The sequence below is a fragment of the Mirounga angustirostris genome, unplaced genomic scaffold (genome assembly GCF_029215605.1).
Source record: "Mirounga angustirostris isolate CCGP_5_RB_7025 unplaced genomic scaffold, mMirAng1.0.hap1 SCAF_6, whole genome shotgun sequence".
NCBI classification, from domain to species: Eukaryota; Metazoa; Chordata; class Mammalia; order Carnivora; family Phocidae; genus Mirounga; species Mirounga angustirostris.
The window spans coordinates 62,426,699-62,440,908 of record NW_026991714.1 but is presented as its reverse complement, the minus strand read 5'-3'; the positions used below and the strand labels follow the sequence as shown (position 1 = coordinate 62,440,908).

The 14,210-nt window shown below is 48.5% G+C and overlaps 2 protein-coding genes across 14 annotated transcripts in view; one reads left to right on the top strand and one right to left on the bottom strand.

Annotated features, from left to right (window-relative positions):
* AKT3 (AKT serine/threonine kinase 3) overlaps positions 1-7,728 on the top strand; it is a 309,013-nt gene extending 301,285 nt beyond the window's left edge. For all 4 annotated transcript variants that reach the window (XM_064594416.1, XM_045877574.3, XM_064594415.1 and 1 more), the window contains 2 exons: positions 1,380-1,482; positions 6,647-7,728. In XM_064594416.1, the coding sequence (XP_064450486.1) occupies positions 1,380-1,482; positions 6,647-6,732 (189 nt within the window). In that variant the 3' untranslated portion in view covers positions 6,733-7,728. The remainder of the gene's footprint in view (positions 1-1,379; positions 1,483-6,646) is intronic.
* Positions 7,729-11,892: 4,164 nt separating this feature from the next.
* SDCCAG8 (SHH signaling and ciliogenesis regulator SDCCAG8) overlaps positions 11,893-14,210 on the bottom strand; it is a 232,811-nt gene continuing 230,493 nt past the window's right edge. For 3 of the 10 annotated variants that reach the window (XR_010412363.1, XR_010412366.1, XR_010412368.1), the window contains 2 exons: positions 13,001-13,357; positions 11,893-12,235 (listed from right to left, as the gene is read on the bottom strand). Coding sequence is in view for 1 of the 10 variants with exons in the window: in XM_045877577.3 (XP_045733533.1) it covers positions 12,206-12,235 (30 nt within the window). In the remaining 9 variants the exon portion in view is untranslated. Of the gene's footprint in view, positions 12,236-13,000; positions 13,358-14,210 lie in introns of those variants that run through there. The other 7 variants (XR_008506297.2, XR_010412367.1, XM_045877577.3 and 4 more) reach the window with 3 other exon arrangements.

Sequence of the window (14,210 nt, the reverse complement as noted above, 5' to 3'; positions counted from 1 at the left end):
GCTGTGTCCTGGGACAGAGAGAAAGAATGATGAGGCAAAGGGATTAAAAATGCTCTGTTAGTGGGGCGCCTGGTTGGCTCCAGCAGTGAAGCGTCTGCCTTCAGCTCAGGTCATGATCCCTGGGTCCCGGGATCGAGTTTCCGCACGATCGCCCTGCTCCGCGGGGAGCCTGCTTCTCCCTCTGCCTCTGCCCCTCCCCCTGCTTGTGCGCGCTCTGTCAAATAAATAAAATTTTAAAAAATGCTCTGTTACACGTGGCATAAACGGAGATGTGTGGTGCTTTTCATTCTGCTCACCCTCTGGTTTTTGAAAACATAGTCTGCCTAGGGAGTAAAGATTTTTGCCTTATTATTTAACATAAATTTGGCGACAAGAGTGGGAAAATGCATTGAGCTAAAGCCAGTTGTGTGTTTCTGTTGGTTTCTGTAAACTTTTTATAAAACATACTGATTTCTGTCCCCCGCTTCTCCGTATTTCTGTCCACTCGGGAATTTTGTCCTAAAAGCAGCATCTCCTGTTGTGCAGCAAACTCATGAGAGCGGATACTTGACTCCAGGCTCTGGGACGGGGCTCCCCGTGTTCTCCTGTGAGGCCAGAGCCCTGAGGAGCAGGAGTCCCACCTCAGCTCCGGCTCGTCCTTGCCCAGTGGAGGTCCCAGAGGCTTTCAGCAGCCCCAGACTTGGCCCGCACCGTGCCTTCCGCAGCTCTGAGGCAGAGGCGTCCAGCTCTGTCCGAGAGCAGTCCCTCTACTCTCTTTTGGGTCCCTGTCCCTTTTGGGGATCGGATGCAACCAAGGGACAAAATGGCATGTAACTTCAGGGGCTCCCCAGGCCCCTGTCCCGGAGCGGGGGGCAGGCGTTCATGCTTATCTCAAGTAAGCGGGTATAGTTCTTTGCCAAGGACAGGGGCAGCACTATGTGACCTGGGGGGTAAAACTGTATCATTAAGTTGTGTTCAGTATTACTAATAAGCTGTTGAACCAGGCGCCAGGAAGAGACTAGGGGACGAGTCATGCTTTTGCTGCTCGGGGGAGAGCTTGCATTTTGGTGCCAGGGTTTGCATCCATATGGTTTGTGTGTATGTTTGTGATTGGTGGGGAAATTAGGACTTTTCAGTATCCTCTTTCCACCCTATTCTCTGGTTCTCATTTGTTCTGTTTCACATAATCTGTCAAATTTTATACGGAACAACCAAGTACCTCCTGTTCTGTGCTCAGACTGTTGACTGGGAAGCCAAACGCCACATCTCCTGTATACAGTGACTCAGCGATCTGGTCTCTGGCACTGTTCCATTAATTATTTGCTCTCTAATTTTATCCTAGAAATGAATTTCTCTAAACCGAAATCTGTTAACAGTACCCTTCTTCTTTCTTCTTGCAGCTTGTACCTCCTTTTAAGCCTCAAGTTACATCTGAGACAGATACCAGATATTTTGATGAAGAATTCACAGCTCAGACTATTACAATAACTCCACCTGAAAAATGTAAGTACATCTGACAGGCACTTGATAACATTCTAATATAATGGAAGACAATAGCCACTCTCTTGATTGGATATTTATTTTTAAGATCAGATTCCGCGGTGACTTATTTCATCCTGCTTAAGAATATGGAGTTCCATGTGGAAGTTTCAAAGACAGGTAGCTGAGAGAAGAGTTTTGGGGAGTAGGAAAAATTACATAAAGAAAAATTGTAGCCTGAGAATCATAGACTAACTTGTAAACAACTTTGCCCTTCTTTACTGTTCTAATACTTTCTTTCGCCATCAGCTGGAAGGACTCTGAAAGTGACCCTTCCCATGTTTGCCTTACCCTTTATGGCTCACTCATGTCCCCATGTTCAGTCTCACCTGAACATGCCATACCTCACCATTCCTCGGGACTTGGGTGCTAACAGTTGTCTCTGCCTTCCATGCTCTTTTCCCTGACATTTCCATCAACAGCTCCTACTCCCTCAGATCTCAGCTTAAATGTCACTTCCCCAGAGAGTTTGCTTTCACCTCCCAATCCAAGGAACAGCGCAGCCCATTGGGCACCGCATCCCCCACCCCTTGATTCTGTGCATTGGCAACTTGCTGATACTCTTCTGGTTAATTTGTTCGTTTCTCTGTTTACTGCCTGTCCAACTAGAATCCAGTAACCCTGAGAAAAAGGGCTTGGTTTCCTATTCACAGCTAGCCCCAGCTCCGGGCTGGGTATCTGGCCCGGTGTCGGCATTCAGTAAATATGTATGAAGTGAAGGCATAAACACGTTATGGCGAGTGCCTGGTCGTTTCCTAGCCGGAAGGAGGCCCAGCTCTTTACAGATGGTGCTGTTGGCCATCCGTGCCCAGGACTTTGTGCTTCGGCCTCCCTCCCTGCATGACACCCACAGTGAGCACAGAGAGGGCGAGGTCCCAACCTATCTCTGTCTCAGCCTCAGCCTCTTGGAGACCATTCTCTTTTGTAAATAGAGCTTTGGCATTTGTGGACTCTATAAGACAACTAAATACGTGGTCATGGACGTCACAGAAATAGGCAGGGTCTGCGAATTCAAAGCTGTGAGCACAGAGCTTGCTTCAGATGGGAGAGACCCATGAGGCTGAGTCTCAAAGAAAGGGCTGAGGAGGATAAGGAGAGCCTGGTGGGGTGACTGTGTCACGCTTGGCTCTGCCACTCCCTCCCCGGAAAGGTGCAGGTCACTTCGCCCTCCAGGAAAGGGGATGCCAGGCCGGGTAGTGGCCCCGAGCCCTGGTATTCCCCTGTGGTGCCTGAGAAGCTGTCCTGGTGGGAAAAGCACCTGGAGTTGGACAGCTTTGAAGAGCCCTAGCTTTGATCCTGTTTAAGTCTGTCGTGTTCTTTGTTCTGGGACGCACCACCTGAAGCGTGAGGCTGGGTCCAGTACAACAAACACCCTGCAGAGGAGAGTGGGTGCCAATCTGGGGTGGAGGGACCCACCTAAAGAGGCAGCTGGGGAGTGGGAGCCCAGAAGGACACAGCTGAGCAGCTCTCATGTCCATGACTGTGAATCAGTGAAATCTAAAGCTCTGTAGTAGGCGCTGCCCTGGCCAGGGTCCTTCTTCACCATGGACTTGATTTCAAAGCCCAGGGGCGCCTGGGTGGCTCATTCAGTTGGGCATTTGCCTTCGGCTTGGGTCGTGATCCCCAGGTCCTGGGATCAAGCCCCACGTCAGGCTCCCTGCTCAGCAGGGAGTCTGCTTCTCCCTCTGCTTGCAGCTCCCTCTGCTTGTGCGCGCTCTCTTTCTCTCTGACAAATAAATATTTAAAAAAACCCAGAAACATAAACAAAAACAAAGCCCCAGCGGGAAGCCTGCTTCTCCCTCTCCCGCTCGCCCTGCTTGTGTTCCCTCTCTTGCTGTGTCTCTGTCAAATAAATAAATTAAATCTTTTAAAAAAAGAAAAAGAAAAAAAAAACCCTGGCTGATGAGGTTCAGATCTCTTCAAGATTCACCTTGCCTGCCTTACCCCTAACTCTAGACTCACTGGGCACTTGTCACCCTGAGAATATGTCATTAACAGGCACCCTGTGGCTTCATTTCTAGAACTTTATAAAATGAGACGGAAATGTTCAAAGACGTTTTAAATCACCCAGCGTGGTTTCTAGAATATCATCTGAACCTGGTGTCTCTGCTTCTCGATCAGTAATACAAAATGTTTCCTCACTTACAGCAACCCCCTTTTTGAAAGAATCTATGTCATTTTAGATGCAGGGAATGCTGTCCATGCCCAGTGACTTGGGGTCTTGAAAGGATAAGGAGTCTATTTCTAGATTGAGACAGGGATCAGCAGGAAGCTCACACATTGTAGTCCTTTCCAATGTGGGTTCCAGAATCCACCTACCATGGAGGCCTGGGAACGTGTGGCTGTGCGGACATCCGAACCCAGAAACCCGAGTCCAGCAGCAGCATCCTGCGTCTGCTGGGGCCTCGGCAGAGGGAGCAGATGACGGCGCTCAGCAGGCTGAGCTGAGGCCCGAGGCCCCCGCTGGAGGGAGGGCTGGGGAGCACAGGGCCGGGTCTTTAAAGGGATGGTCCCTGGAAACATTCTAGATCCCCTTAAGAGGTGGATCGAAGGAGATTCAGTGAAACCTTGGACTGTGATTACATGTAACATAATCGTCTTGCAGCTTTGAGGGGTGTTGCTGGTGAGCGGCCCTGCAGCAGCTAAAGCACGGAGCTTTTGTTCATGGAAGCCCTCTGCGGTACCCTCAGTTAGCGACGGCCTCCTTCCCACTCACCACCTGGCTTTTAGGACACAGAATGGAGTTACTTTTTAGAACAAATCAGCAGTTCGACAGGCAAAGTGTTCCTTGCCGACAAACAGCTGTGGTCACATGCCAGATTGTTCTCATTGGTGTTAATTAACTGAACAGATTTTGGAATGTGTCGTCTTGCATTCTATCCGTTAATGGTTCTCTGCCTTCCTCTTGTAGGAAGAGAGGATTTCTTTGAGATCGAGTAGCTTTTAATGCCATGTAATTACATTTGTTGAACGCTATAAGGAAGTGAGGCTCCTTGGGCCACGGATTCTGATGTGGGATAGGGAGTCGAGCCCTGCTTTCTTGTTCCAGGTGTGTCTCGTGTTTGCAGCATGGTTCATGGTGTGTCATCAGCAACTGTCTCTACAACGCTCCGTTCAGAGCAGGAACAGGGTTACAGATGGTTGGTGTGATGGACTCTGGCTCGGGCAGGCCGCTGTCCCCTCTCTCCCCAGCCCCCCACCTGTGGGCCCAGGGCTTCTCCTTCCTCTGTCCCTGGGGCAGGATCAGATACTGGCCCCTCACTGTGGCTGAGCAGGAGGGATCCGCGGTGAGGGAGTGGTGTAATGGGCTTTAAAGAATCTCAAGGTGTGGGGTTCTTGTTTGCCCATCTGTGAGGTTGAGATTTCTTTATCTGAAGTGGCAGAATGAAGACTCTCTTAATTCTCAACTGACCTGCAGCCTCCCACATGGGCTCTCTGCACGTTCACTGTGCAGAAACACTCAGCCAAATAAAGCTGTTAGTGGGGAACGCTGTTTCCTTGACATGTGATTGGCATGTGTCCGAATCTGAACACTAAGCTTGCAGCTGCCTTTTCTCTAGTTTTTATACAAATAGGCCATCATTCCCAGCGCCTTTCCTGCAGCCAGAAATACTGTGGAAGGTATTTTATTTGAACGATGCATGTGGTTTGCTTGCTGTCTAACCAGTATTTGATAAGGAGGCAGAGATCTCCCCAAGTCAGTCCTCTCTAGAAAGGCTGATGTAGTCGAAAGGCCTCCCTGTAGAAGGACAGAAGCCCTTGGAGGTCCATGGTCTACACAGAGCAGGGAGCCCCAAATCCTCTTCATGGATTGATTGCCACCTCATCCAGTGATTTTTTTTTCTGGTACATCCGAGGTCACAAATTTTGGCTAACCGCTTGCTCCCATTTCTAGAATCTTTTGTATTCAGAATAGTATACCCAACGGAAGCACAGTGAGTTTGCTCACCGGAGGAATGTGTGTCATGGAGGAGCACAGAGCGTCATCCTTGCTGCGTGACAGGGTCAGTGCCCGCCATACAGAGGCCTATGTGTTTTCTCTTGGTGCTCCTGGGGAGGCTGGAAAATGTAAAGAATTGGCACTGTACTCCCTGTGGGTATTGGAGGAAGTGGAATTATTTTGCTTGAAGAAAAGAAGGTTGGGTGTTGGAAAGCCGCCTCTGTGGGACAGCATCTGACCCCGTGCACTTGGGGAGAGCAGGAGAGGCTTTGTGGGCACCTCCTGCATAGACAGGAGCCCCAAGGGCGGCTGGACTTGACCCAGAGCCTGGAGCAGGTGCACAGGGGATGGTGTGGCCAGGGTGACTGAACGTGTGACCACATAGAAGGAAGAGCTTCCTGGCCATGCGGGACTTTAATCACTGGGACAGTTAGGAGAAGGGCTTGGGGGATCATTCGAGATCTTTCGAATACAAGAAGGCAGAGAAGGTGAAAGGGGGCAGCCCAAGTGAAAGCGCCTTGCTTCCATGCCTTCATGTCTCTGCTTGCTGCTGGTTTCCAGAGGGGCTAGCGTTAGATGCTGATATCTCTCCCTCTTCCTTTGTCTTCCTCTCTTCACTCTGGTTTAAAGGGGCATCTTAGGGAAACCAGGAATGGTGACCGAAGGCAGATATGAGATGGAGAGTAAATGATGTAAACAATGTCAAATCAAGGACTCCTATGAAGCTTTATTTCGCAGTCACACCTAAAGCACCAAGAAGAAAAAATACATGCATTTGAAGCCGTTGGTACCAGACAGACACTTCTGGTGCCTTAGGCCTGACTGCCTGCTGCAGTGTGGACGGGCGTAGTTTCGTGGAATTGGAGGTTACTGAAGATCGTTCGCACCTTCTTATTTTAAAAAATCTGGTTTTGTTCAGTAGTACTTTTTCACAGCATGTTGGGTCTTGAGATGTTCACAGCTCGAGGGAGTCGACGTGAGGGTGTTCTTTCTTCATAGATCGTGCGTGTGAGAGGGAGATCGTTTGGGGAGTGAGTGTCGTTATTGTGTGTTTTGTGGATGGCCACAAGTGTCTCGGAGCTTGTTGCCGTGGCTGACCTTCCCTGTGCTAGCTGTTAGAACCGCGTAGACCAGAGATACCGTTGCAAACAGTAACCGTGACGTTAAGTGGCCGCTTTGTGCCTGCAGATGACGAGGACGGCATGGACTGCGTGGACAACGAGCGGCGGCCGCACTTCCCTCAGTTCTCCTACTCCGCCAGCGGCCGCGAGTAAGGCCCCCGTCCTGCCCCTTCACTGTCATCCCAGATTTCCTCCTCAAGATGATTCCCGGACATCACACCAGTTGTAGCTCTTACAAAGCAGGAGCGCCTCCAGACACCCAGCCCACTCTCACCCCCACGAGAACACACATGGACGCAAACACACTTGTTTGTTTTTGCATGAAATTGTATCTCCGTCTACGGTCTCATGCCGCTGCTGCTACTGTCTTACTATTCTAGCAACTTTAAGAGGTAATTTTACAATCTTTGGAAGTCATGAGCCCACCATTGTTCACTTGTGCACCAATTGTCATCTTTCGATCTTTTAGTTTTTGTTTTTCCCTAACAGTGAAGGCTAAATGAGATACACTGATTCTAGGTACATTTTTTAACTTTCTAGAAGATACATCGAAAACTAATTAGACTAAGAAGATTTAGTTTATAATTCAGAACAAGCAATTGTGGCAGGGTGGTGATGTGCATATGCAGAATTGTAGGAAGGCGTAAGAGATCAGTGCGTACGGTGGGGATCGCGCACTCAGACCTGGCCGGAATCCGTAGGGAAGCATCTGAGAGAAGGACCGAACGACTGTTGAGATAGAGCGCTAGATGCACACGCAGTCCCTGATGGACACTGCAGAGGAAGCCCGCTGTGCCACCCGGACGTCCAGATTTCATGGGCGGTCGTTGGCAAGACGGACACTGCTCTTCCAAGGAAGGAGGCATATGCACAGCAGAGGCAAGGTCACTTACAGGCTCGATGACACGATTTGCACCAGAGAGCTTTTTTTTTTTTTTTTTCCCCAACTGTGCTTGGAAACCTTTTTCCCTTCTTGATATTTATCACCTCTGATGGCTGAAGAATGTAGACAGGTATAATGATCCTGCTTTTCACCAAAATTTGTACACCAAGGTAAACAGGTGTTTGCCTTATTTGTTTTAAGTTTTGACTTTCAGTTCTACGTGAATTAGCTTTTTCTCGGATGTTAAAACTTTGAATGTCCTTTTATGATTTTGTTTATATTGCAGTAGTATTTATTTCTTAGTGAAGAAAATTATGTGTCATGTTAGCAAATGCAGCTCCAACTTACATGAACTAGACTCACTGCAGTTTATTTTGACCCATGTGCAAGGAATGTACACGGCAATGAGAATCGTGCACTTTTTCTCCTTTGTAACAAAATTTCATGAGGCTCTGAAATTGTACACATTGGTTAGAATTGGGCTTTGGGAGAAGAGATGCTGGCACTGAACCCCTTGGTGCTCAAAGGGAGAAAATCCCCAGCTCTCCATGCCAAGGGGTTGAGACAGAAGGATGTTGCTGTTGACCGTTTGAGAAAGGAAACGCTCTGACGGCCCGGCAACGTCTCGCCATGAAAGGAACTGCGACCGGCGTGACCGTGACAAAGGCACCGTACTTGGCAAAATGCACACATCTCGAGTATTCACAAAGTAGGCAGTAAGGGGTAAGAACCTGGTGTGTTTATTCTGATCATGGTACATTTATCACTGAATTAAGCCATCAGGGAGAAAACAAAACAACACACACAAAAAGAACACCTCCAACTTTTCTTTTTCTGTATATATTCATGTCCCCAAATTCCAACATTTCTCACTGAAAGGGGACATGTATGCAAACCTCATCTTTCTCCTTCATTAATGATGATCTTCAGATTAAACCCTTTGGTGCTAGGAGCTGACATTTTCCAAAGCAGCCTATGAAGTCCAGGGGCTGGGGGCGCTCGCCGCGGCCGCGGGAGGCCAGCCGGCCCCGTGGAGCGATCGTGGAGATGTCTGTAGTCACACGTTCTGACAGCTCCCCGTGGAACACTGCGGCATGACGCGGTATGACGACTCAGATGCATTGTGTGGAAGAGCAAGTGACTTTCTATGTAGGATGAATCATATTCATACGCAGATGTCTTAGCCTCGTGGCGCTGGAAGTGTGGATCTGTAGATGAGACACCACTGCTGGCGGTGGGCGGGCCACTGGGACTGACGGGGGTCAAAGGGCATTTTACTAAGGCAGCTAAGACATATTCAGACATAGGTTTTATCCTAATTTTTCATGTTCCTACCTGAGTGAAGTTCATCCTTAGCATTGAGTAGGAAGTTACAGGACATGGTAGTTCATTCTTACTTACACATGTCGCTTCACTTTTTCTCCCTCCTTGGAATTCTGTTGAATGTTTCACTTTGACCAGAAAGTAGACTAGATGGTATGTCCTGTAAGTTGTCTCACATCCGTTTTATCCAAGAGGAACAGGTAGAGGCAGAGAAGGCGGCTGAGGCTGGCTGATGTTTGTGCGGAGCAGCCCTCTGTCTCGAGGAGGGTGACCCCGTACACTAAGGACTTGGATAGCTTCCCCCCGGCAACCTTAAGGTGATTTCCTATAACCTTGGCCAAGGACACTTCCTGAGGATGAATGACCTCGCTGACAGTGCCCCGGGCTGGCCACTCCTCACAGCTGGCTCGGTCCCCAGCCCACGCGCGTGCAGAGCTCGCTCGCTCTGGGCCTCGAGATGCACCAGGGGCCCGCGGGGCCTTTCCTTGGTTTTCACGTCCAGCGCCCCTCGCTCTCACTCCCAGGTGTCCATCAGCTGGTGCGGAGGAATGACAGGAAAACAAGGGTGCGTGCGTGTGTGCGTGTGTAGAGGGAGGTGTCCGCATCTGCCCTTGGGGCTGCCCGTGGCGGGGGTGGGGGCTGCCGTGGCTGGGGTGGGGGCTGCTGGCACAAGGCAAGGCCCGGAATGCAGCATCACTCCATCAGAACACGGGTCAGACGCTGCGGACTCCATCCCGCACTAACTTCCGTGAAGTCTGCCCTCTTGTCTTAATGCAGCCATCTGGGAGGAAATTGGCCATTTCTGCTTGGATTTTTTGGCGGGTTGCTCACAGCTTTGCTTTCTACACTAATGACATAGCATTATTCCAGTATTGTTTTCCATTTCCCTTACCTGATTTCCGGCTTCTTAAAGCTGACTGTTCTTGCAGGGGCCCCTTGCTTCTCCTAGAGGACAAAAGTAAGGGCCTTCCTTACTAACTGCAGGGTCTCTGTATTACACCTCAACGTACACACTTTGCTGCTACTGTTCGTACTGTCTACAGTAGAATTTCCTTATCTTGCTCCTGGTAGTGCATTACAGGCAAGCATGAAATGTAAAGTATTTATTTAAATAAAAAGAAAACCTCTAAATTGGTAATTGAATTACCTCCCTGTAGCTTTATAGTTTGTGACATTTCTTGACCTTGCTAGTTCTTTCATTAGATCCACGCAAGATCTAGTCATCTGGTTAAGGATTTTAAGCAGACGCAACTATGAACCCAAGAAAAACTGTATTACTATTACTGTCGGTCATACTAAAACTGTTCATTTCCTTAAGTATATGACCCACAAGGATGTGAAATAACTACAAGAAACTGTTTTTGTACACTGTACATCCTTAGTATTTTTACACGTATATGATAGGGATGCACATTATTTTCCTTCGTACAGACGGCTTAAATAAAGCACTATGTCAATCTGCTACTTCTCTGTTTATTGTTGTTGGATGTGGTTCTGTAGTCTCAGAAAATCAATTCTTTTCTGGAAAAAAAAAAAGATTTTTAATAGCTCCAGCTGGTATTAACCTACCCTGTATAAAATGTGAGAGAAGAATAACTATTGTCCATCTCTTGTAGCCCCAGACACACGCAGGACTGCTCTGTTATTAGTTCAGTAAAATGGCGATAGTGCAGTTGTGCAAACTTGGACGAGGGGCCGCTTCTGAAGGGGAGGTGCCGGCCCCTCAGCGATGGGTCTCAGGCGCATCTCCCGTGAAGTCAGGGATGGAAGAAGGGGGCTCCCTGGAGATGCATTAGGGACCTAACAAGCTTCACACCCGATGGTTTGGGCCCAGAGCTCTTCAGGAGTGTCGCTCCTCAGTAATGTCTTCCTGATAACCTTAACACGTGTTGCTCTGCATACTTCCTTTCTTAGGATGTACATTGGCAAATTAACAAACTTAGTCGTGGGTGAGAGATGGGTAGGGTGGTTGTACTCCAGTCTGATTTATCTAGACTTATTTTGGATGGGGCCTTTTTCTGATTTTACCTCATAAACCTACAGTTGTACAAACTTGGCTTTGCTCCTGACTAAGCTGAGTAGAGGAATGGCTTTGGGACCAGAGTTAGTCAGGCACGTGTGTGTCACACAGCCAGATCTGAGGGCGTTCTTCCGTGTGCTCTTCTCTCGAAACCACTGGGATGGACAGATCCAGGAGGCTAAAATAAAGTGACCTCTACAATTCTTTAAGGGTGCTATTTGTAGAATATTGTGTAATTTATTTACTGTAGTCCTCAAACAGAATTAGGGACAGTTAACATATCTTAGGTGACAACCTTGATGTCTAGCACATTGGATTAAATAAAAAACTGAATCCAAATAGTAGAAGTTCTACTCTTTCAGGCTTGAACCTTTTCCATGCTCGAGAGACTTTCGAAAGGTCTTTGTGTGTGTATCATCCCACCTCCTCCAAAGCCTAATCCCCGTCCATCCGGAGAGGCCACGGGGGCCCGGTGAGAGCAAGGGTTCGGGAACACTAGCCAGGAGGAGGGCCTGAGGTCAGGGCCTCCTCCCGCCCGCAGCCTTGCCTTTGCCTTTAGCGCTTCATTGTCCTCCTCAAAGACAATACAACATTTTCAGTGCCCAGTTTTTATTACTTTCAAGCATCTGAGGGCTTAACTGTGTGTAGTAGAAATATTCTCTTAAAGTAAAATAACGATCTGTGTACAGATATCTGATAAACCTCGAAGTCAACTTTGCAATTCCACAAAGTACATTCGTAGGCTCCTCTCAAACACTGCACATTCGAGAAGAAACCCGACACCACGAAGCCAAAGATGCTTTCTTGTCTGTTTTCCTTGTGAACAGAGTGGACAGGATAAACAGTGCTTCCTGGTGTCTCCCGACTGTGCCCAGAGTAGCAGGATGATAAGTAATGGAGTCTTACGGGATGTTGATTAAAAGCATCAGAAGTTAAAGGATGCTCTCTAGCTCACGCAGAGGGAAGGAAACGTGAATGGCAGGAAGAAAGTCTGGTCCTTAATACCCTCTGGCCTAGTTAAAATATGTGCCTTTTTGGTGTGTTTCGTTCATCACTACAAGGTAAAAAGGAAACATTACAATTCAGGTCTTTAAAAAGTTCATTTATTGAAAGTCATGTGTAACAGCATACAAATGAGCAGATCTAAAAACATCATCACTTCAAGCCATTTCTGGAAACATAGCAGGAGGGCTCCTCATCTGGTGTCAGAGCTGAGCCGCAGGCCGCCCACACACAGTGCCGCCGAGCGGCGGACGGGGCGCCGAGCGAGCGGCCCGCTGCCATCCCGGGCGCCGGCCACTGTTCCGGAAGGTCGTGGTGTGCTGTGGCAGCTCACGAACAAATCAGATGAATGTAAATATCTCTTTGTAAACCATTTATTTCACTCTGTTTCGTCCAGGTCAGCAATCAGATTGTCGCATGCTGGGTAACTGGAAAAAATGATAATAAAAAGTAAGTTTAAATAGATCTTGTTCTTCCCTGTGATTTGTCTTCTCGCTGGCTGAGGTGCCCCTTCTACGTTTACGGAGGAAAATCAACTCTTTTGCTAAAAATGCAGAGACGGTATGTAACCAGACGCATGAAAAGCTTGCGCTACTTGACCACGGAACGTGAGGTGAATGACTTTGTTTTAAGGCTTGAACTCTGAAAACCATCTGTACCCCAGAGGCGTGTCTGTCTCTTGAGGAAGGGCAGGCCGATGACAGGGTGTGGCTGGAGAGCTACCACCTCCCTGTCTGGGGAAGGAGACCCCGATCCGCACCAGGGTCTGTTTACTGAAAACCGCTCAGACATTACAGCTGGGGAAGGAAGCTAGAACAAAAACAGGATGCAGGCCAAGTGTCCCTGAGACATTCCTAGTGAAATCAAAACGAGCTAAAACCTCCCAAGTTTTTAGTGGCAGACACATTATTATAACATATATAAAGGCATTTTTTTCACATGGAAACCACCTCCCACATGCTGGAAGAGGGATTTGGTGTATCTGGCCTCTTGGCTTTAAACAGGAATAAAGGTTTCAAAACCAGCTCGTGAAAACTGGGTTGAGGGAGTCACAGGTTAGTGGAGTGAGTACACCGTTGACGGCCCTGGCCCACCCGGATGCTCAGATTAGTTTAACCCACGGCCAGAAGTGGTGCCAGAAACCACTGCAGACAGTTTCATTGCACAAAACAGGGCACCTCCTGTGTACCTACCCGGTACCACGTGGGAAGATGAATAAGACACAATCCTTGACCTCGAGGAGCAGGTGGTCTGGTCTGGCTGGCTGGCTGGCAACCACCTTCCAGAAAGACATGTGGGCCTTTGCCCTCCCCAATGCAGATTTCCTGAGCTAGAATCGGCGGAGGGAGGGGGGCTCCTGTGAGAACCCCGTTTCAGCCACGATTACTTGAGGATTTCCAAGACAGGATAGTGAGCAAAAGATCAGAATTCACGCAAGAGAAATAGGAAAATCAGTCTGTTGCCTCTTTTGAAAGATGCAAAAAGGGATTATTTCCATCTCAGGCTTCTCAGTGTGTGTGACGCTGATCGTGCCTCTTTAGTGCGCAAGTCTGTAAGTAGAAGGGTCATTAGAATGTCACGTGTGCAGCCGCCACGCTTGGAACGCAGGTGGGGGCTGTACACTGAGTAAGCGAGTGGGATGCGTGTCTGTGAGCACAAGGATAAGCATGAACCATGACAGGCGTATCGAAAAAGAAAAATGTAACTGAACTTCGGGTAGAAGACACACACCCCAATGACGTGTGCACAGAGTAATGGTAAAGACCTGTAGTAGAAAGAAAATATCACAGGAATTCTTTTAAACCAAACTCGAGGAAACTGGCATCTCTCCTTATTAATGAGTTCATAGTGCCTGTGGGCTCCGGGCCCATCTAGTAACTGATCATCACCTGACCCGTTCCCTGGCGGCCCTCAGATGGCTCCCCGGAACCCTCGATCCCCCGCCCCTGTGGGACCCCTTGGGAGCAGCGCAGATGTGAGGTCCCCAATGTGAGCAAACAGGAGCCAGGCCGAATCTCTCTCCCTGGAGCAAATTCCCTGTCACTGTCTCTCCGCTGGTTTGATATTTTATTTGTTGTTGTTGTTTTTTTTTTTTTTTAAGATTTTATTTATTTGTGAGAGAGACAATGAGAGACAGAGAGCATGAGAGGGAGAAGGGTCAGAGGGATATTTTATTTGGTTTTGATGCAAAGCCTGTCCTGACTTTAGGATTACAGCCCCAATATTACCGTTCACTGGTCCGGGATCCCCAGTGCCTACGGCTGCCCGCCCCATCCTGTAGACATCTGAGTAATTCACCCCGTGCCCATGTCACTGTTTGGTCTATAAATGCAGCACCCAGTGTTGCCCTCCATTTGCTGGAGCTTTAGTAGAGAACATTCCTCAGTGCTCCCCCCATCCCGC